Source organism: Ictalurus punctatus, chromosome 2 (assembly GCF_001660625.3).
Source record: "Ictalurus punctatus breed USDA103 chromosome 2, Coco_2.0, whole genome shotgun sequence".
Classification (NCBI taxonomy): domain Eukaryota; kingdom Metazoa; phylum Chordata; class Actinopteri; order Siluriformes; family Ictaluridae; genus Ictalurus; species Ictalurus punctatus.
In genome coordinates, this window is record NC_030417.2 from 12242349 (window position 1) to 12266621 (window position 24273).

General features: G+C 39.4%; 1 protein-coding gene across 9 annotated transcripts in view; it reads right to left on the minus strand.

Annotated features, from left to right (window-relative positions):
• Positions 1-24273, minus strand: part of caskin1 (CASK interacting protein 1) — a 152743-nt gene that overhangs the window by 51097 nt on the left and 77373 nt on the right. For all 9 annotated transcript variants that reach the window (XR_001815389.3, XM_053687859.1, XM_017492312.3 and 6 more), the window contains 2 exons: positions 6330-6427; positions 4802-4947 (listed from right to left, as the gene is read on the minus strand). Coding sequence is in view for 8 of the 9 variants with exons in the window: in XM_017492312.3 (XP_017347801.2) it covers positions 4802-4947; positions 6330-6427 (244 nt within the window). In the remaining variant the exon portion in view is untranslated. The remainder of the gene's footprint in view (positions 1-4801; positions 4948-6329; positions 6428-24273) is intronic.

A 24273-nucleotide genomic window follows, 5' to 3' on the forward strand; every position in this document is an offset into this window, starting at 1 on the left:
GAATCCTGTAATGAAACACACACATGCACACACACACACACACACACAAAACACACACACAAATATTGTGCAACATAGAAATGATGGCAGCAGCGTTTTCCTCACAATCAGCGAGTGTAAGCATTTTTGTGCAATTTGAAAACATAGGCGTCAAGATGGTGAGATGATTAGAGTGAGCCGGTGCACCACAAGATGCATTTTTATACGATTCCATAAAATATGTTTGACGATTTTTGAAACATAATACATCGTTGAGCTCCTCAAGCATAAAAAGGTAGCAATCTAAGAAATAATCTTATGTAAACCTTGTCAATTGTAACATAACTATTTGACAGTTTAGACTAATACAGAGGGTTTTTTTTATTAGGTCTTTATGGATATATTGTCCTTATTTTTTAATGGATTTTACGGAGGGTACAGATGGCACAGAGCAGATGACTTGCTGTTAGCAGAGCCCATGCCAGGATAAGTCATTGAAGAGGATAATGTGTATGTGTGTGAGATCCTCCATACAGAATCTCTCCAGATGTTTCAAATTTCGAGGTCCACACTGGTGGGACTCTCCTCTTCAGTTCACCCCACAGGTTTTTTATGGGTATCAAGTCAGGGGACTGGGATGGCCATGGCAGGACCTTGATTTTGTGGTCAGTAAACCATTTGTGTGTTGATTTTGATGTATATTTTGGATCATTGTCCTGCTGCAAGATCCAACCACACCCCATTTTAAGTTTTCCGTCAGAGGAGGTCAGGTTTTCATTTAATATCTGTTGGTATTTGATGGAGTCCATGATGCCATGTATCCTAACAAAATGTCCAGGTCCTCTGGCAGAAAAACAGTCCCAAAACATTAAAGAGCCACCACCATATTTAACTGTGGGCATGAGGTACTTTTCCATATGGCTACCTCTCTGTGTGCACCAAAATCACCTCTGGTGTTTATTACCAAAAAGCTCTATTTTGGTTTCATTTGAACATAGAACCCGATCCCATTTGAAGTTCCAGTAGTGTCTGAAGATGCTTGAGATTGTTTTTGGATGAGAGTAGAGGCTTTTTTCTTGAAACCCTTCCAATCAACTTGTGGTGATGTAGGTGACTTCAGATTGTAGTTTTGGAGACTTTCTGACCCCCAAGATGCAACTAACTTCTGCAATTCTCCAGCTTTGATCCTTGGAGATTTTTTGGTCACTCGAACCATCCTCTTCACAGTGCATTGAGACAGTACAGACACACGTCCAATTCCAGGTTGATTCATAAAATTTTCAGTTGACTGGAAGTTCTTAATTATTATCCTGGTGGTGGAAACGGGCATTTTCAATGCTTGTGCTATTTTCTTATAGCCACTTCCCATTTTGTGAAGCTCATCAACCTTTTGTGGCACATCACAGCTATATTCCTTGCTCTTACCCATTGTTATGTGTCAGCTGCTGGGCTCTGGTGTAAGGAGTGGAGCTTCTACCGCTGAGCCACAGAGAATATGTTTGAACCAAAAATGGAAGATAGACACAGCCCATGAAATGATAAGAATAAAAATTAAAGAATAAAAAAAAACACAAAAAGAAGAGGGCAAACAAAGACAAACAATCTAAATAGTAGCCTTACATTTTCTTTTCAAAATACAAGGTCTACAAGTCAAAAGAAAATCCAAACTGGAATAATCTTTAAAAAAATTATAACAAATCCAGGAAGTAATCCATAGAAGGAAAACACGAAAATCCTCAATAGAAACATGCAAGCACATCAACAGGGGAGAAAAAGACAGAGACTCATTCAATCACCAAGTAAAGAGACACAGAACTGAGGCAATTGAGATACACAAAGATAACAAGACACAAGTGTGAAAATTGACCTAATAAACGGAAAGGCGGGAAAATCAGAACCCAGATGTATGCTGAGGCCATCTAGTAGGGTTGTCAAAAGTACCAGTACTTCTCTACCAAGTACCTTTAGATAAAAGCGCTATATAAGTGCGCCATTTACCAAGTCGGTACTAAAAAGAAAAAAAAGTACCGGTAGTACCGGGTCAACCTGTTACTAACGCGCTGCCTGACAGGTGGTCAGTCAAGAACTTTTCATGGGTGCACCGTACAACAAGAAAAGCCAAAGCAGCAGCAGCTCCCCCGGTTACCATAGCTGCGACCAAAACCGCATACTTACCTACTATATAGTAGGCAAAATACATGTATTTCTCCCGGACGCTCGTTTTCCACTTTCTGTGCTATTACCGCTAAGTGTGTAAAAGCTGCGCTCCTAAAATTTCAGGAAGAACGGCTGCTTGTATTTATTCAAGCAGGTGAGTTTAAAATGATGCTAGCGGTTGCATTATGAATGTTGTAGCATAGTTTAACTGGAGTGTATTATTGCAAGAAAACATCCTCGTTTTTGCCTACTTAATGTTAGTATACATGCGTTTAATGCTAATACATTCATGAGTTTTATTGGGGTAAAATAAATGGGAGGACATGATGGGTTTTACTAATTTTACACACCAGAGACTTTTTGATGAGCGATATATCTGAAATCTATGTGTTAGAAAATAACAGATGTGTGGCTAGCACTGTTTATGTCTTTATCAGTCAGAAAAACATTTTTCCTCTTGTCTGGATAACTCTAGTAGCTTTAATAATGATATACTAGAAGTACAGAATAGCATTTGTAAAATTACATTTTAAATTGATATTTAACTTTGTTAATAAAATAGCGTGTTGTTTAATTAGCATGTTTTTGTGTTTTGCTTTGGTACCGAAATTGGTACAGAGTACCGTGGAATTTTACTGGTATTGGTATCGACTACTGAAATTTTGGTACCATGACAACCCTACCATCTAGTGGCTAAAACATGAACCACAATAGTCCAAAAGATTTACAGTTATGAATGACTAAGGGAATTTGGCCTGTGTTACCTCATTTTTATACCCCTGTGAAACAGGAAGTTATTGTTGAACAATTTCTTGTTCCTAGTCACCTATGTGTACTAAAATATCATTGGGAATATACTTCAAATATATTTTTCTCATATTAATTCAAAGGGGTGCCAATAATTGTAGCACACATATATTTAGGAAAGATTATTTTTTCATAAAATTCTTTTTTATAATGCATGAGAACAGAGTTCTTTTGTGATTTTTGTGAAGAAAAGATCAAAAGGTTAAACAATAAAGACAATTTTTCACAGCCTTCTTTGCTCATATTTACCAAGGGTGTCAATATTATTGGAGGGCACTGTAGATGTTTTTCTTATTTAAATAACAACATATTTAGAATTTGATTACTAGTCTTAGATTATATGGAGTGCTGGCCATGCAAGTCAATGTGAATGAACTATCAATATAGAAAAAGATAACACTTTGCAGCAAGTAGATTTACATAAATGGGCGCAGCTGAACTACTGTTCAATTAATCAACACCTTCTGACCAATCAGATTTGAGAATTCAAAAGCACGGTGGTATAAAGGTGATTAAAACCATTGACCACAAGCTGTCAATCAAGATGACATTTTAAGAATAATAAACAAAAACAAAAAACAATGTAGTACCCGGAACAACCTGTAAGAAATTGACATTAGCTAGCAAGTAACATAACCAAGCCATAGCCAATGGTGTGGCACTTCACAGTAGCATATATGGTTAGACAAAATTAATATTTAACAAATTTAATAACATAATACATGAGGCACATAAACAAACCATACATTAGTTAGTCTTAGACCTCAAAATGTTTTCTCCATTAAAAGTCTTTCATAGTTAAGAGGTTTTGGCCTATTTTTGGGACACTGTTCATAAAATTTGTTTATTTAGACAGACTGTCTAACTTGATTAGTCATTATCATTAATCACTGACTACGTGTACATGGACAGCAGTAATCTAATTATTGAGCTTATTCTGAATAAGACAATATTGTGATTAAGGTGTTTACATGAGTTGCTTTCAGAATATTCCTTTCATGTTCCTGTTTTACATGTTATGAACACAGATCGATTAATGGCACACGTCATTACGTCACAGCGCCACACCATCTGACGTTCCCTCCAGAATTTCACGTATCGACATACAGTTGGTCTTTGTTATGGTACCGTATAGAGTTTTGGGTGTTTTTATTTAAAATTTTACATACGTTTCAAGTGCAGTTAATTATTTGTCATGCTGTACGTGGTAACAGACGACTGCTTGAAGCCGTGGGCTGCGTCCCAAACTGCATACTTATCTACTATACAGTATTGGTCTCTTGTTTACCGTCAGTTGAGCACTTCCGTGTGTGTACGTGTCCTATCGCAAAATGTGGTGAAAACTCTCACACGACGTTAATAGAGTGATTAAGGTGTGTACATGTCTGTAATACATGTCTATAATGCGACTAAAACAGGAATACTCCACACGTCTTAATTCGATTTGTGTTTACTTCGAGTATGACTTTAATTGATCGGATTAAGGTAATAAAAAATCGCTGTTTACATGGTAGTTTCTTAATCAGAGTATTGTCTTAATCGGGTTAATATTGGATTACTTTTGACAGTGTAAACGTACTGAGTGACTGGCTCAATGACTTCTGAATGGATTCACTGATTTGCTGGCTGACATCCTGCTGACTGATTTGCTTAATTTAGTTCCTTCATCCAACGGATGGATGAATGAATGAATGGATGGAATGACTGATAAACTGATGCTTGATCAATAGATTCGTTTACTGATTCATTTAACTGTTTTACAGCCTGAGCGATGAATCATGAGTCATAAATGACAATTAAGCTTGGCTGGTTTATCGGTTGGTTGTTTGATTGGTTTGTTGGCGTGTTGGAGACTCACCACATCGTAGTGTCCGTGCTGTGCAGCCAGGTGAAGGGGAATCTGTCCCTCATCTGACTGTGTGTTAACCGAAGAGCCTGATTTTAGTAACATCTTCATTGGCTCAGATTTCCCCTGCCATGCAGCATAGTGTAGAGGACGCATGCCTGAAACACACACACACACACACACACACACACACACACACACAGAGCTGTAACACACACGTCTACACTGTACTCCAAATCTCCAACAGGACTCCATCATCCTTTAATAATATGAATCAAGTACAGTAAATTCTACTTGGCTGTGAGCAATAGGAACCAAAACACAGAGTAGTAACTGAGTCAGTATCAGGTATTTATCAATAAGAGACTGCAAAAATGAAAACTAGGCATGATATGAGCCATTATAATAAGTTAGCATATCTTTAGTAATGTTGCTTTCTAAGTCGAAGAATTCCAGCTATGAATTTCACTCACGAAAGCTAAAAACTTGATCTTAACATCCTGGTAGCCAATACAGAGACCCCTCAGAGCAACCAGAGCAACCTGAGGACTGACCCTGAGGATGTCTAATGCAGGATGAGAATTACTTGTACTCAAATTCCTCCCCAATTTGGTCACCTGCCAATTTCCATCCACCAGCCAGCACTCCCCAGTCATACAACAGCTACCAACTGGGTAAGGTGAAGGCTACCACATGCTTCTTCTGAGCCAGTAAACAGCATCATTCCAAACTGCTGCTCATGCTGCATCACATGGAAGCGTAACACCCTCAAAGAAAAGCACCATCTACTCTGTTTTTCATACATTAGCTCACAGTAAATAGTGTATCTCTGAGTGACCGAGGAGTGAAAGATATCTCCCACACAGACATTACGACCAATTTGCTCCCTTGGCTCGTGGTTACGGATGGCTCTGGCATCAATGGGATTTAAACTTGCGATCTCTCGACTATAGGGTGAACGCATTTTTGTTGTGGCATTGCAGCCAATCTGGCCATTGACCTCCTGCAGTCCCATCAAAGACCGCCTGTTGAAAAATGTTATAAAAGATTCTCTATTGCTGATATGTTTTACTAACTAGAAAGTAGGGTGCATTGCTTAGCTGGCCAGAGAGATGTTTGGCTACCAATATCACTTTTCCCTAGGGGAGGTAAGTAAAGGGGAAGTAAATAAAAGTACTGAGGAAATGGAAACAAAAATGGACAGCTTCAAAATAAAAATCAAAGTAGTATATGTTTAATATGTGCATGAATTAAATGATCAATGATCAGTGTTAAGGTATACGATTTAGTTTATTATTTTAAATCCATATATATATATATAATTTATTATTTTGATTTTCATTCATTTTTCTGAATGGATTTCCATTCAATTGAATTTTATTAGCTATCTATTGCTTTTTACCTAATTTCTTATTTCACTTTCATCTATTGCACTACTCCTTTATACTCATGCAGGACTAATTAGCTTTTTTTTTTTTTGCTTCAGTAGCTGTTCGGTCCATGCAACCTCAGCTAACCCAGTTCTTAATATAGCACCAACCTTTCTGGTCCCTGATGTCCACCATGGCCTGAGAGTCCAGCAGCAGAGAGATGAGCTCCAGGTTCCCATTGAGGGCAGCATGGTGGAGCGCAGAAAATCTGCAACACACACACACACACACACATATATTGTAGAAGCTGCGATAACAGCTGAACATGTGGAGTGGAGTAGGATATAGGACTTTATGCTTTTTTTTTTTTTTTTTTTTCATTTTAGAGCGAAGTGATTTGTAAGATTCGGATGGTGGAAGTGCAGTGTGAAATGAGGATGAAAGGGAGGGAAAGAAGAAGATTAAAAATATGTAGAACTGAATAGTTTTGGTAGTGAGATCATCCTGGTAGAATAACACAGACAGACAGAGACAGGCACACACACACACACACACACACACACACGCATGCCTGAACACATCCACAGATCCATAGACACAGTTACACACACACACGCGCGCACGCACGCACAATAACACCAGAGACAGTATCACTGACTGTGCCCTTCATATCCTCAGGCTAGTCAAACAAATTCCATATGCAGGAGAGTATGGATCAGTGGCTGTTTGTTAGGTATTACACAATAGTTAGGACACATTCAAAGTTCACACTGAAAATTTTGGATAGTACATATCATCATATTGTGCCTGATAATGTGTCCTAATTAAGTCCATAAACACACACACACACACACACACACACACACACACACACACACACACACACACAACGTGCTGAATATATGAGTGACTGTTTGATCATAATTGGTATGTACCCTAACAACTGCTGAACAAATTACAATAGGATGTCTCACTTTTGTCCATTTATAGTTGTATGCATAGATGCATTTGCATTTCCTGTTGCATTAAATGACAAATTATTTGACAAAATACCGATTGAACATTAATGTCAGGTTCCAGAAATTGAAATATAAACAGAATAAATAGAAATGCATATCATTCCAAAGATACAAAGTCTCCCAAAATGTTTAACTTCACACCTTTATTATTAAGTTCAAAACTATAACTGCTGGTTGGTTAGGGTCAGGGTTAGGTTACATTCAAATCCTACATTAGCCTTAAACACAGTCAAATAACATAAATAATCTGCTCATCCTGTTTACAGGCTGACATTTCACCATTTACAGGTTTACCTCTTCATGGTGAAACTACGTATTTAACTGTTTGTTTCACAGTTGAGGAAAAACCCAAAACGAAGCATCTCTGACTGTTAATTTTAGTCTTTAGTATAGTGATTCATCTTCTAAAACTCATCTCTGTAATAACGTGAATGAGGCTTTAGAGATAGAGTTTCAATAATGCCAAACTAGAAACTTTTCCAAAATCTGAAACATAGGGAAATCTATATAAAGCAGCTGGTACACATTAGCCTGAACACCTCAGACAACCAAAACAGCTGGTACATATTAGCTTGGACACCTCAGACAGACCAAAACATCTAGTACACATTAGTTTGAACACCTCAGACAACCAAAACAGCTGGTTCACATTAGCCTGAACACCTCAGACAGACCAAAACAGCTAGTACACATTAGCCTGAACACCTCAGACAGACCAAAACAGCTGGTACACATTAGCCTGAACACCTTAGACAACCAAAACAGCTAGTACATATTAGCTTGAACAGTTCAGACAGACCAAAACAGCTAGTACACATTAGCTTGAACACCTCAGACAACAAAAACAGCTAGTACACATTAGCCTGAACACCTCAGACAGACCAAAACAGCTGGTACACATTAGCTTGAACACCTCAGACAACCAAAACAGCTAGAACACATTAGCTTGAACACCTTGGACAACCAAAACAGCTAGTACATATTAGCTTGAACACCTCAGACAACCAAAACAGCTAGTACATATTAGCTTGAACACCTCAGACAACCAAAACAGCTAGTACATATTAGCTTGAACACCTCAGACAACAGAAACAGCTGGTACACATTAGCCTGAACACCCCTGACAGACCAAAACAGCTAGTACACATTAGCCTGAACACCTCAGACAGACCAAAACAGCTAGTACACATTAGCCTGAACACCTCAGACAGACCAAAACAGCTGGTACACATTAGCTTGAACACCTCAGACAGACCAAAACAACTAGTACACATTAGCCTGAACACCTCAGACAGACCAAAACATCTAGTACACATTAGCCTGAACACCTCAGACAGACCAAAACAGCTAGTACACATTAGCTTGAACACCTCAGACAGACCAAAACAGCTAGTACACTTTAGCCTGAACACCTCAGACAGACCAAAACAGCTGGTACAAATTAGCCTGAACACCTCAGACAGACCAAAACATCTAGTACACATTAGCCTGAACACCTCAGACAGACCAAAACAGCTAGTACACATTAGCTTGAACACCTCAGACCAACCAAAACAGCTAGTACACTTTAGCCTGAACACCTCAGACAGACCAAAACAGCTGGTACACATTAGCCTGAACACCTCAGACAGACCAAAACAGCTGGTACAAATTAGCCTGAACACCTCAGACAGACCAAAACAGCTAGTACACATTAGCCTGAACACCTCAGACAGACCAAAACAGCTAGTACACATTAGCCTGAACACCTCAAACAGACCAAAACCTCAGACAGACAGTACTACACATTAGCCTGAACACCTCAGACAGACCAAAACAGCTGGTACACATTAGCTTGAACACCTCTGACAGACCAAAATAGCTAGTACACATTAGCCTGAACACCTCAGACAGACCAAAACAGCTGGTACACATTAGCCTGAACACCTCAGACAGACCAAAACAGCTAGTACACATTAGCCTGAACACCTCAGACAGACCAAAACAGCTAGTACACATTAGCCTGAACACCTCAGACAGACCAAAACAGCTAGTACACATTAGCCTGAACACCTCAGACAGACCAAAACAGCTGGTACACATTAGCTTGAACACCTCAGACAGACCAAAACAGCTAGTACACATTAGCCTGAACACCTCAGACAGACCAAAACATCTAGTACACATTAGCCTGAACACCTCAGACAGACCAAAACAGCTAGTACACATTAGCTTGAACACCTCAGACAGACCAAAACAACTAGTACACTTTAGCCTGAACACCTCAGACAGACCAAAACAGCTGGTACACATTAGCCTGAACACCTCAGACAGACCAAAACAGCTGGTACAAATTAGCCTGAACACCTCAGACATACCAAAACAGCTAGTACACATTAGCCTGAACACCTCAGACAGACCAAAACATCTAGTACACATTAGCCTGAACACCTCAGACAGACCAAAACAGCTAGTACACATTAGCTTGAACACCTCAGACAGACCAAAACAGCTGGTACACATTAGCCTGAACACCTCAGACAGACCAAAACAGCTGGTACAAATTAGCCTGAACACCTCAGACAGACCAAAACAGCTAGTACACATTAGCCTGAACACCTCAAACAGACCAAAACCTCAGACAGACAGTACTACACATTAGCCTGAACACCTCAGACAGACCAAAACAGCTGGTACACATTAGCTTGAACACCTCTGACAGACCAAAATAGCTAGTACACATTAGCCTGAATAGCTCAGACAACCAAAACAGCTAGTACACATTAGCCTGAACACCTCAGACAGACCAAAACAGCTGGTACACATTAGCCTGAACACCTCAGACAGACCAAAACAGCTAGTACACATTAGCCTGAACACCTCAGACAGACCAAAACAGCTGGTACACATTAGCCTGAACACCTCAGACAGACCAAAATAGCTAGTACACATTAGCCTGAACACCTCAGACAGACCAAAACAGCTGGTACACATTAGCCTGAACACCTCAGACAGCCAAAACAGCTAGTACACATTAGCTTGAATAACTCAGATAGTACACATCAGATATTACAATTTAGCAGTTAAATATTAGCATGTGCACTTCAGGTAGCAGAAATGAGCTCCTACACAATATACGCAATAGCTGGTACACATCAGGTAGGTTGCATCTTGATATGACAAGTTACCTAAGACCCTTTAGCCAAGAAGCATTAGCTAGTTACACATTAGACAAAAATTACACACATTGTCTAAGAAACATTAAGTAGCCACACACTAACCATAAGTATAATCTAGTTACACATTTACACAGTTACAAATTATTATAGTTACACTGAGTAAAAATGTGTGTGTGTGAGTGTGTGTGTGTGTGTGTTTGTGTATGTAAATAGGCTGTGCACTTTGTGAGAGACTATGTTTAGAAATGCACTACATATGCTCAAATGCAAGCATTGCCTATGCAGCTGAAACAACACACACACACACACACACACACACACACACACACTGTGTGTTCACCGGATTTACAGCTGCTACAAGTCAATTCTTAATTTTCCAAGACAAAAAAAAAGAATACAAATGATACTCTGAAAAGAGGCATCATTGTCAGTATTATTACTAATGATTATTAATACAGTGCTCTCATGCCTTTGGAGGATGTTTTGCTCCTAACAGAGCAAATGAAGTGATCTGATTGGGCAATTTTCCCTGCTTCAGAATTGGTGCGTGGAATGTGCTGTAGCCATAGAGACGACCATGAGGGCTGAGGTGAGTACGAGAGTGAAATGAACACGCTCAGAGCAGAATACTAAACACACACGCACACACACACACACAGAATGTGAGCCAGCCTTCTCACTGTCGCTTGATCTCTTTCAGTTTGTTTTTATCTCTCTCTACCTGTTAAGGAACTCCCCTCTCCTTCCTTTCAGTGGCAAAAAAGCACACACCATGCAATATTCAAGAGCTCAACAATGCCTGCTTTGATTCACGGTTCCCAAAAATGTTTGATATGTGTTACCTAAAAGCAAGAGGTGAAATATCAAACACACACACAAAAGCCTGAGGCCATTAATATCATTGTCATTATTACCATCACTATCATCACTGTTATCCCATCATTAGCATACTTATTCATCATCATAACCATTAGAATTACCACCACCACCACTGCCCTCATCATCACCATTAGAATTACCACCACCACCACTGCCCTCATCATCACCATTAAAATTACCACCACCACCACTGCCCTCATCATCACCATTAGAATAACCACCACCACTGCCCTCATCATCATCATTAGAATTACCACCACTGCCCTCATCATCACCATTAGAATTACCACCACTACCATCATCACCATTAGAATTATCACCACCACTGCCCTCATCATCACCATTAGAATTACCACCACCACTGCCCTCATCATCACCATTAGAATTACCACTTCCACCACTGCCATCATCATCACCATTAGAATTACCACCACCACCACTGCCCTCATCATCAGCACTGGAATTACCATCACCTCCAGCATCCTCGTCATTATAAAACCATCATCACCGTTAGAATTACCATCATCATCATCATCATCATACCATCACCATTACAATGCTGACCACTGTTACCATCATCACCATTAGAATTACCATAATCCTCATTACTTCATCAACATCATCCTCCCTACCCTCATCATCATAATACCATCATCACCATTAGAATGACCATCATCCTTATCATCGTCATCATCATCCTTATCCTCATCATCATAATACCATCATCACCATTAGAATGACCATCATCCTCATCATCATCCTTATCCTCATCTTCATAATAGCATCATCACCATTAGAATGACCATCATCCTCATCATAGTCATCATCATTATCATCCTTAACATCATCATCATAATACCATCATTACCATTGTAATTACCACCACTACTGCCACCTTCATCATTGTCATCATCATCACCATCACATGATCATCCATATCCTTATCATCATAGTGCCATCATCACCATTAGAATTGCCATCATCATCATCATAATACCATCACCATTAGAATTCTGACCAGTTACCATCATCACCATTAGAATTGCCATCATCATCATTATCTTCATCATCATTATCATCCTCCTTATCCTCATCACCATAACACCATCATCATCATTAGAATTACCATCATCATCATACCATCATCACTATTAGAATTACCATCATCATCATCATCACCATACTATCATCATCACCGTTAGAATTACCATCATTATCATCATCATCATTATAATACTATCATCACCATTAGAATTACCATCATCATCATAATACCATCATCATCATTAGAATCACTATCATCATCATCATCATCATCATCAGATAATCACTATTAGAATTACCATCATCATCATCATCATACTACCATCATCACCGTTACAATTACCATCATCATAACCATAATACCATCGTCACCATTAGAAATACCATCACCACCACAATTGTCATCATCATCATCATCATTATCCCATCATCATCATTAGAACTCTAACCACATCACTATCATTATCATAATCTTAACACCATAATCACCATTAGAATTACCATCATCATCATCCTTATCCACATCATCATAATACCATCATCACCATTAGAATGACCATCATCTGCATCATCCTCATCATCAACATCCTCCTTATCCTCATCATCATAATACCATCATCACCATTAGAATGACCATCATCCTCATCATCCTCAACATCAACATCCTCCTTATCCTCATCATCATAAAACCATCATCACCATTAGAATGACCATCATCCTCATCATCCTCATTCTCCTCATTCTCCTTACCCTCATCATCATAATACCATCGTCACCATTAGAATGGCCATCATCCTCATCGTCCTCATCATCAACATCCTCCTTATCCTCATCATCATAATACCATAATTACCACTGGAATTACCACCACTACCGCCACCTTCATCATCGTCATCATCATCACCATTACATCATCATCCTTATCCTCATAATCATACCATCATCACCAATAGAATTCTGACCCATGCCACCATCATCAATATTATCATAATACCATTATCACTATTAGAATTACCATCATCATCATCATCATCATCCTTATCCACATACTACCATCAACACCATTGGAAAGCAGCAATCGCAATCATCATACCAGCATCACCATTAGAACACTGACCACATCACCATCCTTCTCATAATCATAATAGCATCATCATTAGAATTACCAATCTCCATCATCATAATAATACCATCATCACCACTAACTAGAATTACCATCATCACCACCACAATCATCATCATAATACCATCACCATTGAACTCTTACCATCCTCCTCATAATCATAATATCAATATCATCTTCATAATAATATCATCACCATTAGAACTCTCACCATCCTCCTCATAATCATAATACCATCAGCTTTATCATCATCCAATTATCACCAATCCTCTTTATAATTATTACCTTCCTCAGCCTCATCATTTCTATCTTTAGCATTATCACCAGCATAATCACTACCATGATGATCATCATAATGACCACCATCATCCTTTCATCATCTTCCTCAATCCTCACATCATCTCCTTCATTACAACACCATTACCAACATCACTGCTTTTTTCATTACCATTATCCCCACTATCATCACCTTCATGATCATAATCAACATCATCATAAATCATCATGATCATCATAATTTGATTAATTTACAATTCGACAAAAATGGGCCCATCTTTAAAAACTTTCTTGTGTTTAAGCTCTTTTCTTCTGGGTGAACACAAATGACTTTAGCTACAGTATGCAGTCATCTAGTATGTTTCATTAGGCAGGAATAATTTAGAAAAATATATGTAGCATTGCAATACTTCAAGACATTTCAATATACACAACATTGAAACAGACAGCACAATAACAATTAGGCAATATAAAATATCGCTTTTTTTTTTTTTTTTTTTAAATGTACATCCAAATGTGATATGTGATAAGGCTGCTTAGAGCCAGAATCCTGCAAGGAGAGAACAGGTGTCTCCTCTGAGCAAATGTTAATAATTCATGAACATGTTCCCAGATTGTTCTCATCTGTCAGGGGAGCGTTAATTATGCAGAATCATAGCTCACCCTGTCGGCAAGGGCTTATAATGAAATACTGCTAAAACGGTGAGATATAGAGACAGCTTCATCTCTTAATGCCCCAGCAATAGCTTTAAATAAACGCCCATTCATTATGATGGATGTGCTTTGATCATTTAAATCAGTCATGTCCAATCATTAATCAGTTTTATTACCTTACTCACTGGGCCTAGCAACATGGCCTACACTCTTGAGAATAAGCCACACACTACCATGTCGGTACGTACCTATAAGCGGTCACGGCAGTTAATGCTGTAACTGTCCCACTAAGGAGGCTACCTACAGTAAGTAGACATCACTTTGGGAAACATTTGTCTTGAATACAGTATTATAAAGAGTGTTCTAGAAGAAGGCAATTTGTTTCACTAGAACATGCCATGAAGTCCATCTATCCATCCATTTTCCATACACCTTATCCTACACAGGGTCACAGGGGAGCCTGGAACCTATCCCAGGGAACTTGGGGGAACACCCTGGACATGGGTGCCAACCCATCGCGGGGCATAATCACACACACATTCACACACCCATTCACACACTATGGACAATTTGGAATTGCCAATCAGCCTACAGTGCATGTCCCTTGACTGGGGAAGGAAACCGGAGTACCGAGAGGAAATCCCCGAAGCACGATGAGAACATGCAAACTCCGCAGTCCGCACATACAGAGAGATGTAGCTCGATCTCTCTTGGGCCTTATAAACTTATTACAACCTTTCAGAAACGGAAGAGGTGCCTCCATCTATCATGATTCCCCAAAAGCCTGCCATGGGATGTCCCCCTAGTCGTATTAGTGAAGTCAGACATGGATGTCCAGTGAGGAGATCTGGGGTGCAGTCAGCGTTCATGTTCATCCCAAAGGTGTCGAGTGGGGTTGAGGTCAGAGCTCTGTGTAGGCCACTCAAGTTCTTCCACTCCAACCTTGGCAAGCCATGTCTTCATCTTCATGGACCTTGCTTTGTGCATCACAGGGGTATTGTCATGCTGGAACAGGTTTGGTCCTCTTAATTCCACTGAAGGGACATTGTACTGCTACAGCATACAAAAACATGCTTCCAAATTTTTGGCAAAAGTTTGGGGACGACCCACATGTGGGGGTGACGGTCAGTTGTCCACAAACATTGTTTCTATATAGTATATGTAGCTGTGATCTTTGTCATTTTTTGTGGTTCTTGTCATTCAGAACCAGGTCTGGGGAAAGAATACTGGATGGCAATGATATGTATTACAAATACCACATCTGACTGTCATGATGATGAGAAGTTCTGACAAGTTTCATGCATTTTATTGTGTGTTTTAATATGAATTTATATACTTCATAAATAAAAAAACACAACAGAATTGCTGACTGGAGCGCTGATGAAAAGTCATAATTAAAAGTCAGAAAAAAATCATTACTGTATTTACACTCCCTGAAAGTGGTGCTAAATCAACAGCATAACATTCACTCCACTGAGTGTTCAACCTTTTTCTCCTTAAAGTGGCGGTTCAGCCAAAAGTGACATTTTATACAATTTTACTTCTTACCGCAAACACATTTAATCAGCCAAGATGTGTTTGTTGTATAAAGTTTGCTTTTTTATTTTTCTGCTTATAGCTCTCAGTTATGAGTCATTCCATGATCGTCACACACATTTGAGTCAAATGGCCTTGTTAAGTATTATATGCAAAACTTGGTTCTAATACTGTATGGCCTTCAGTTATCCATACAAATGGACAAGAAGGCAATGCTGAGGTAAAAACTGTTAAGACAGCCATTTTGGAGCTGAATCACTTTCTTCCTCAGCACATACTGTAGTTTGCTTCCACTCTACTACATTTGAACTGGACATACGATGTTATTCAGACGATTCTGATTTGACAGACAAATCAGACAGTTCTGATTTGATTTGAATATTTCATTTTTATAGTGTTATTCTGCTACTTCATACAGCTCTTATGTTTTACTAGGTTGTATTGCTAAGCCAAATTATGTGAGAGTCAGTTCCCTTGTTATTAGCTTTGGACCTGTAGAGTTAAACTATGCTTCTTAATTACACACGAATCATGTCTTCGGGTCTGGAACGTAAACTCTGTGAGATCTAGTGCATTATTAACGGTATAGACGTTAGCCTATGCTAGGTGTTTTCTAACTCAAAATTCAATCAATTACAGTGTTCCGTATACAATCACACCACTATCACACATGCATGCAGTCTGATTAGCCTAGAGTGCCTAAGAAGAAGAGCTCTCAGAGTTGAAAGATCACATGACTGACATGACTACAGCCACCTCCATTGGGTCTAACCTGAGCTGGCCTAAGGTAAGGCACAATTCCTTTATTAGAGTGGCAATCCAAGGTAGGGTAAAATGATAATCCGCATCCACAGAAAAATACATCGTGTGGCTTTCACTGTCTCAGTGCTCCTGACAAAAAAAAAATCAATTAATGAGCCATTGGCTCCTATAGGAAAAAATAAAAAATTAAGTGCCACATAAGAATGAAGGCCCCATCTGCTCTAAAGGCTACAATTGCCACCAATCATGATCAGTTTGCTTAGCATCACCAAACAAGCATTTTATTTTCTCTAATACTCCATATGCATGGCAGTGTTCAAGCTCAGCTAAAGCAATAAACCGGTTCACTGCTTCACCTACAGAAATGTGCCTGCAGTATGCAATAAGACTATCCTTCCCAGAGACGTCTGTGTGACAGTCAGTGATAACAGAGACGTAATTGGCTGTCTGAGCATCTGTCAGTGCTTGTTCTTTGATCTCATCTGCAATGCATCCTATAAACTCGGCACATGCTGTGTCGTTGTCATACATCTTGCACACATCCAGTCCATTTTCCTTCATTAGCAATTTCCGAGAGGTAAATTTGGTGAAAGGCAGCTCTTCACATGCAATCATATTGCTGGTGTTGAAGTTTATTTTTAGCTCCTTCCATTAAACTCAGTGAAGCTGTTTTTTTTTCCAGCGAAACTTTCATTCGCAGTGTCTCATTTCATTTCATCAACACAACAAATGATGTTACAGCCTACTCCTCACAGAACATGCAAGTAAAAAGACAATACATGCAAATTGTTTAATCATAACGTGTACATTTATATTGTCGCCAGTGGCGATCTCAGTAAAAATATTACTAGCACATGAATATTTGTGGTCGTGGCCATTTTAGGCGCAGTCTGGAGCCCTGTATCTGTGTATGGCGTGAGTAGGAACCTTATTGAACACATTCTTAAGTAACATTTGTTTGATGTCAGGCAAGCCGCAAAAAAACCCAAAAACAAAGCTAACACAATATTAGGCTAGTCAATTATGCAAGCATTACAAATTCAATGTCATTAGATAATGATAACTAACGATGGTAATCTGCTGATTATTAGCTAATCAGTAGCTAATAATGAACTGAATGCAATGTTATGATTCCAAATAACATAAAAATGCTTGACCAGTGTTTGCTCGCCTGCTTGTCTTTTGTGGCCCATGGGGCCATGGAATAGTTTGCTTCTACTGTGTTAGCTTTCTGCACGACATTACACAACTTGACAATCATCTCCATTGGACAATCCTGAAATGAACTCACTCACTACCCTTGGCCACCCTGTAGCCACACCCGTGGTCCCGATTGGTTGGATAGTGGTCGTTCTAAGGGCAACTTAATTGTAGCTGTCAGAAAGTGAGGAAAACTTTTTTTACTATCCGGAAGTATAAGCCGTTTCCAAGTCGATGGCACATGACGTCAAACGCACGTAATGCGATGCCGCTAGCTTTAGCAGAATACTCAGAGTCAGTGAAAATGAATTTCTTCAGTTTACTGTTTATGTCGACATGCCAATTTTATTCCCGACATGACCACAGTCACCATCAGACGGAGGTGTAATCGTCACAGCAGAAAAAAAAGTGACAGCAAAAAATGTGTGCAACCTCTAAGGCAGGGGGGGTATTTAATATTAAATGCAGTGATGAAGATTGAAACCTGCAAACTTTGTAAAGCGGAGCTTGTGTAGCATGGAAGCACGACAGTGGTGCACGAGTACAGACTTATGTTTATATCCAAAATGCTCCACTGTGTGCAAAGGGTTGGGGAAATTGGTGTGGTTTTCTGAAAAAAGTTTTGTTCAATTCAAGTTTATTGTCAATCGATATAATAGCAGTGTAAATTCGTCGTTGATTATAACAGGAGCGATCAAAAATATAGCTGCAAGCAGCAATTATCAGGGTTCAAGCCGTTTAGTGCCCTTAAAGATGTTAAAAGATATTACTTATTATTGTGCAATCCTATAAGCACCTAAATCAAAGAAAAACCAAGATAATTTTAAGAAATATTGGCCTTCATTAAGCTTGTCTAATAGCTGCTGAACATTGCTCGACCATTGGTTTTTCAAGATTCACAATTGTCCTGGTATATGCTGATTGGACCCTCGACAAGGACAATTCTTGCAAGCTTTATATATCAAGTCTGTTGGACCAATGGTTCCACATTTACTGCCAATTTCATGTTTTGTTTTGCTATAGCGCCACCAACTGGTCACACTCAGTAATGTTGTTGTTGTTTTTTTACATCTGTCCTCAAATTTAGCCATACATATGTACTCCAGGTTTAGTGAAATTATCTCATTCCTTTCAAGAGTTATAGCAATTTAAGTAAAAGTGGCCACACCCACTTCAAACCGTTTGATCTGGCTTTGCGAGGGTAAATCAAACGTTCGACTTTTTTGATTACTATTGATCTGAGAAGTCCAAAGTATTTCCTGCAATAGTTTTATTTCACTTGGGCAAAAAACCTATGACTAGTTTGCAAAAGTAGGTTTTTAACATTATCAGAAACCATTAACAACGAAAAAAATCATGATAGCACAACCTAGTGGCTGATTTTTTACAACTTTGTACAAAAACCTCTTAGACCAAGAGTCAAATAGGTCCACCAAGTTTGTTCCGATCGGCCATTTGCTACCTTGTCTAATAACTACCGAAATTTGATTGGCTGATGGCGGCCATGTTTTTCAACATACGTGGATGTACTCACACACAGTGATGGCAACTGAGACAAAGACCCCGTATGCAAATTTGGAAGTCAATCAGATCAACGGTTCCTTAGTTACAGCCAATTTCATGTTTTTTTTCAGTATTATAGCACCACCATGTGGCAAAACTGCACCAACTTTCTGGGCCACCACAGAGTGTCCTGAAACATAAGTGTGCCAAATTTGATGAAGATATCTCATTTCGTTCAAGAGTTATATCCATTTACGTAAAAGTGGCCACGCCTACTTCCTGTGTTTTCACATACCGTAGCTACTGAAAGTCGAAAGTTCAAACATTTTTTTGATAACTTTCGATATGGAGACTCCATAGAATCATTTGTAACTGGTTTGGTCCTGATCGGACAAAATCCTAGGACTAGTTCGCAAAAGTATGTTTTCCAAAAAAATCCAAGAGTCTGTGACAAACAGTTCAAAAGTTATGGCCATTTTTTCTAAACATGCTCACTATAGCGCCACCATCTGGCTGATCGGGCCGAAACTTTGCGAAGCTGTAGTACTACCTTCCCTCAAAGTTTCAGCTCTCTAGGCCTTACAGTTTGGTACGCACGATCAGTTTTAGGGCAGAATAATAATAATAATAATAATAATAATAATAATAATAAATCGTAAAAATACATCCTTACAATTACAATAGGGTTTGAGCCCTTCAGGCTCGAACCCCTAATTATTCAACCCCCATTGCAAATTAGGTTTTGTGTCAAAATGTATAGATTTTCAGCTGTTTTCAATGACCAAATCAAACAAAAGCAATTGAAATAGTTCAACACAACGAATGCTTCAAGTGGTTTTCCCAAATTCAACTGAAAATGCAACTTATAATGACTTCTCCAGTCCAAAAATTATTCATCCCCCTGAATAGAATCCCTCACAACAGCACAAATATGCAAAACAGGTGTTGTCTCAAGCACACCTGACGCAACTAATTAAGGACTTCATTAGGGTCCACCCAGTACTGAAGTTCTGTCTGAACTTTTCATGGGTGCACCGTGCAACAAGAAGACATGACGGCCTACGGAGCTGCTGCTTCGGTGGTTCCAAATCCACAAAAGCTTGTGGACAAGAAAGGTGCATTTTGGTACCGTGACAACCCTAGTTGTATGAATGCAGTGCACTGTACACTCTCTATAAATATAATTCGACACCGAATATCTCATGTACAGTCACAGTGTTTATATCCGTCCGATGTGTAAGGATGAACAGGGTTTTTATCCCTGGTGGGTTTTATTGTTCCTGCTTTCAGAGGCCAAAGAAAAGACTTTGATCTTTGAGGCTCTAATCACCACCAGGCTGGTGGGTGTGTGTGTGTGTGTGTGTGTGTGTGTGTGTAGGCTGCAGTCCGTAAATAGAGGCTAAAACAATTTCTGTTGTTTTGGCCCATACTCTAGGACTATAGAGAATAAGACGGAGAGACACACAGAGAAAGAGATAGAAGGAGAGACCTTGAATTGCACTGTATTGAATTGAAGCAAGAGGAGAGAAATGGAAATGGAGAAAACATAATGGAGAAAACAGAAAGACAGAGCGAGGGGGAGAAGCTGAAGAAAAGAGAGGAGAGTGAGGACAGAGCGAGAGGGAGAGGAAGCGAGGTTCAGACACAGAAGCCTTTGTCCCTCTTTAATGCCACTTTCTGATCCACTTCCTTCCTGAATGTTGACATCATAACCTTGAGTCAACACACACACAACTTTATTTAGCACACACCCCCATGAATAGTTAATGAACTGGGCGGTCCTTCATCAGTTAGGTTAAAGCAGCCTTTTCGGTTGGAAACTTGACAAGCTAATGAGCTTTTCAAAAATATTCTAAATCAAATCGCTATGAAGAGGGCACTGTATTAATAATTAATTCATAATAACCTATTTAGAAATGTTTTATACAAGAATAATACGTATTTACAGTGCTTTGTGAAAGTTTTCTGTTTTGGAATCCTGTTTAGTTGCAGTACAACCTGGAATTATTTGGATTTTGTATAATGAACCTTACAAAATAGTCCAAATTGTTGAAGTGGAATGATAAAAAATATACCTTGTTTATAAAATATAGAAAAAAAACCCTGAAAAGTTGTATTTATTCACCCCCTTTGAAACCCCTAAATAAGAGCTGGTCCAACCAATTAATTTCAGAAGTCACATAATTAGTTGATTAAGTTCCACCTTTATGCAATCAAAGTGTCATCATGCGCTGTCACATGATGTCAGTATAAATATACCTGTTCGGAAAAGCCCCTGAGTCTCTAAGACCACTAATCAAGCAACATGTAGTCCAAGGAGCTCTCCACACAGGTCAGGCTCTCCCAAACTTTGAACATCCCACGGAGCACCATTAAATCCATTATAACAAAATGGAAAGGCTGTAGCACCACTACAAACCTGACAAGAGAAGGCCGCCCACCAAAATTCACAGACCGGGCAAGGAGGGCATTAATCAGAGATTCAGCTAAGATAACACTAAAGGAACTGCAAAGATCCTTAGCGGAGATGGGAGTGTCTGTCCATAGGACCACTTTAAACCATAGACTCCACAGAGTGGGGCTTTATGGACGTGTGGCCAAAAAAAAAGCCATTGCTTAAAGAAAAAAAAAAAAAAGAAAACATGTTTGGAGTTCACCAAACAGCATGTGGCAGACTCCCCAAACACATGGAAGAAGGTTCTCTGGTCAAATGAGACTAAAATTTTACTTTAGGGCCATCGTTAGGAAACGGTATGCATGGCACAAACACAATACTTCCCATTACCCCAAGATCACCTTTCCCACAGTGAAGCATGGTGGTGGCAGCATCATGCTGTGGGGATGCTTTTCATCGGCAGGGACTGGGAAACTGCTCAGTATTTGAGGGAAGATGGATGGCACCAAATATAAGGCGAATTCTTGAGGAAAACCTGTTTCAGTCTGCCAGGCCAGAGATTTAAGACTGGGATGGATTTTCATTTTCCAGCAGGACAGTGACCCTAAACAAACACTCGAGTGGCTTACAGGGAAACATTTAAATGTCTTGGAATGGCCTAGTCAAAGCCCAGACCTCAATCCTATTGAGAATCTGCGGCATGTCTTGAAGATTGCTGTACACCAACACAACCCATCTAACTTGAAGGAGCTGGAGTAGTTTTGCCTTGAAGTACGGGTGAAAATCCCAGTGGCTGGATGTGCTAAACTAATAAAAACATACCCTATGTCTACAGTAACTCCGTGCTGTTACGGCTCAAGCTGTATGAAACAAGAACATCCGCAATGCCAGCTGCCCCGAGATCAGCACCAATCAGTGCAAAAAGAGAGAGACGAAATTCCAAAGCAAATCAGCTCATGTGTGTAGGCTCACTATTACACGATTAGCATTGGAACAAACAAAACAGGCAATCCCAAACACAAAGCACAGAAGAAACACACACCAGGATTGATGAGACACGCTTGACTCATGGTTAGCACCCACAGCATCACAACTAGCAAGATGAAGCTCAGGCCTGTCAAGCTTTGCCACCATCAGAGACATGGACTCAAATCAGCTTGATAGTCCACTTAACTACAATCCAGTACTCTCAAACATAGCTAAATGTAGAGATGTGACTTTGTTCCACACCTGCAGTTTGACTAAAGTTTGACTCTACTCACGCAGTTATTTGTTTGTTTTTGTTGGGTCCTGCAGGATCACAATCCTGACACGCACAGTCCCATGATACCTCTAGCTAGATGTAGGCATTTAGTTAGATGGAAACATGTCGATAATCACCTACGCTAGCTACTTAACTTCAAACTTGCTCGATTCAGTTTCTCAAATGACCATGACCAATCATTTTTACAAATCTGACTCATGATACAGAGGTGACATTCAGGGCCAATTTTCCACAAAAAAAAAAACCAACAACAAAAAACAACAACATTGCAGCACAAAGATCATTATGAAATGGGAGAGTGAGCATCACACTGAATACTCTCTCTCTCTCATATAAAATGATTTTTTTTTACTATACAGTGCATTTGGGAATTTAAGCTCCAGTCTTTTTGAGGACCCAGCATCAACGACTCTATTTCCATCAGCGTTCTTTATATTGATCATCACTGAAATACTTAATGGGAGGCCTCGGGTGCCGCTGGCCCTCACAAAAAAATTTATTGGCCACTACGGGCTCCTTTTTAATGAATCTGGCAGTGATAGAACTTATTAGGTTGTCAGAAATAGAACTGACACGTAGCGTGTCCACTTGTGGACACCAGTGGGCGTTTATATGACAGTTAAATGGGTTTGTTATCGCAGAAAAAAGTCTTTCCATTTGTAAATCAAATGGTTAAACACAAAATGGCTGTCACACTCATTTGCATAAGGCTGAACTTTGCTTCCACCACCCACTGAGATAAATTTCGCTGCATGGATCCGGCACAGTGCTCCATTGATGATCAGAAAGTGGCAGGGCAAGTCTGTAAGCGGTTATGTACCATCAACCGACATGATTGAGCAAAACTCTTTTGTTTTAATTTGAGCTCTAGTCGGGCCTGAAATTTTGAAGCAAAGCCATAACTACTATAACATAACTACAATTCAGACAAAACGATGAAATGATTAGCCAGTATCAGTAAAATCCAACTCAAGTCATCAAACAACTTTACACTTAAATGTATCCAGTCAGAGGTACTGAACAACATCCCGAAAGTCTAACGTTCGCCTTGCTCTCGCTGTGTAAAGTAGATGGCTAAGAATGCTGGCTCATAGAAATAAGGAAGAAAAACTGAAGGATGAAGAGAATCAGTAAAGAACTGAGAGGGGAAAACAAATCTCAAGGTCTCATTTTAATTATATGTTTCAATTTGAGTCACAGAGAAATAAAGAAATGACGTAAGTGTGGCACGGTGGTTACCACCTCTGGGGAAGGGGGTTGGATTCCCGCCTCCGCCCTATGTGCGTGGAGTTTGCATGTTC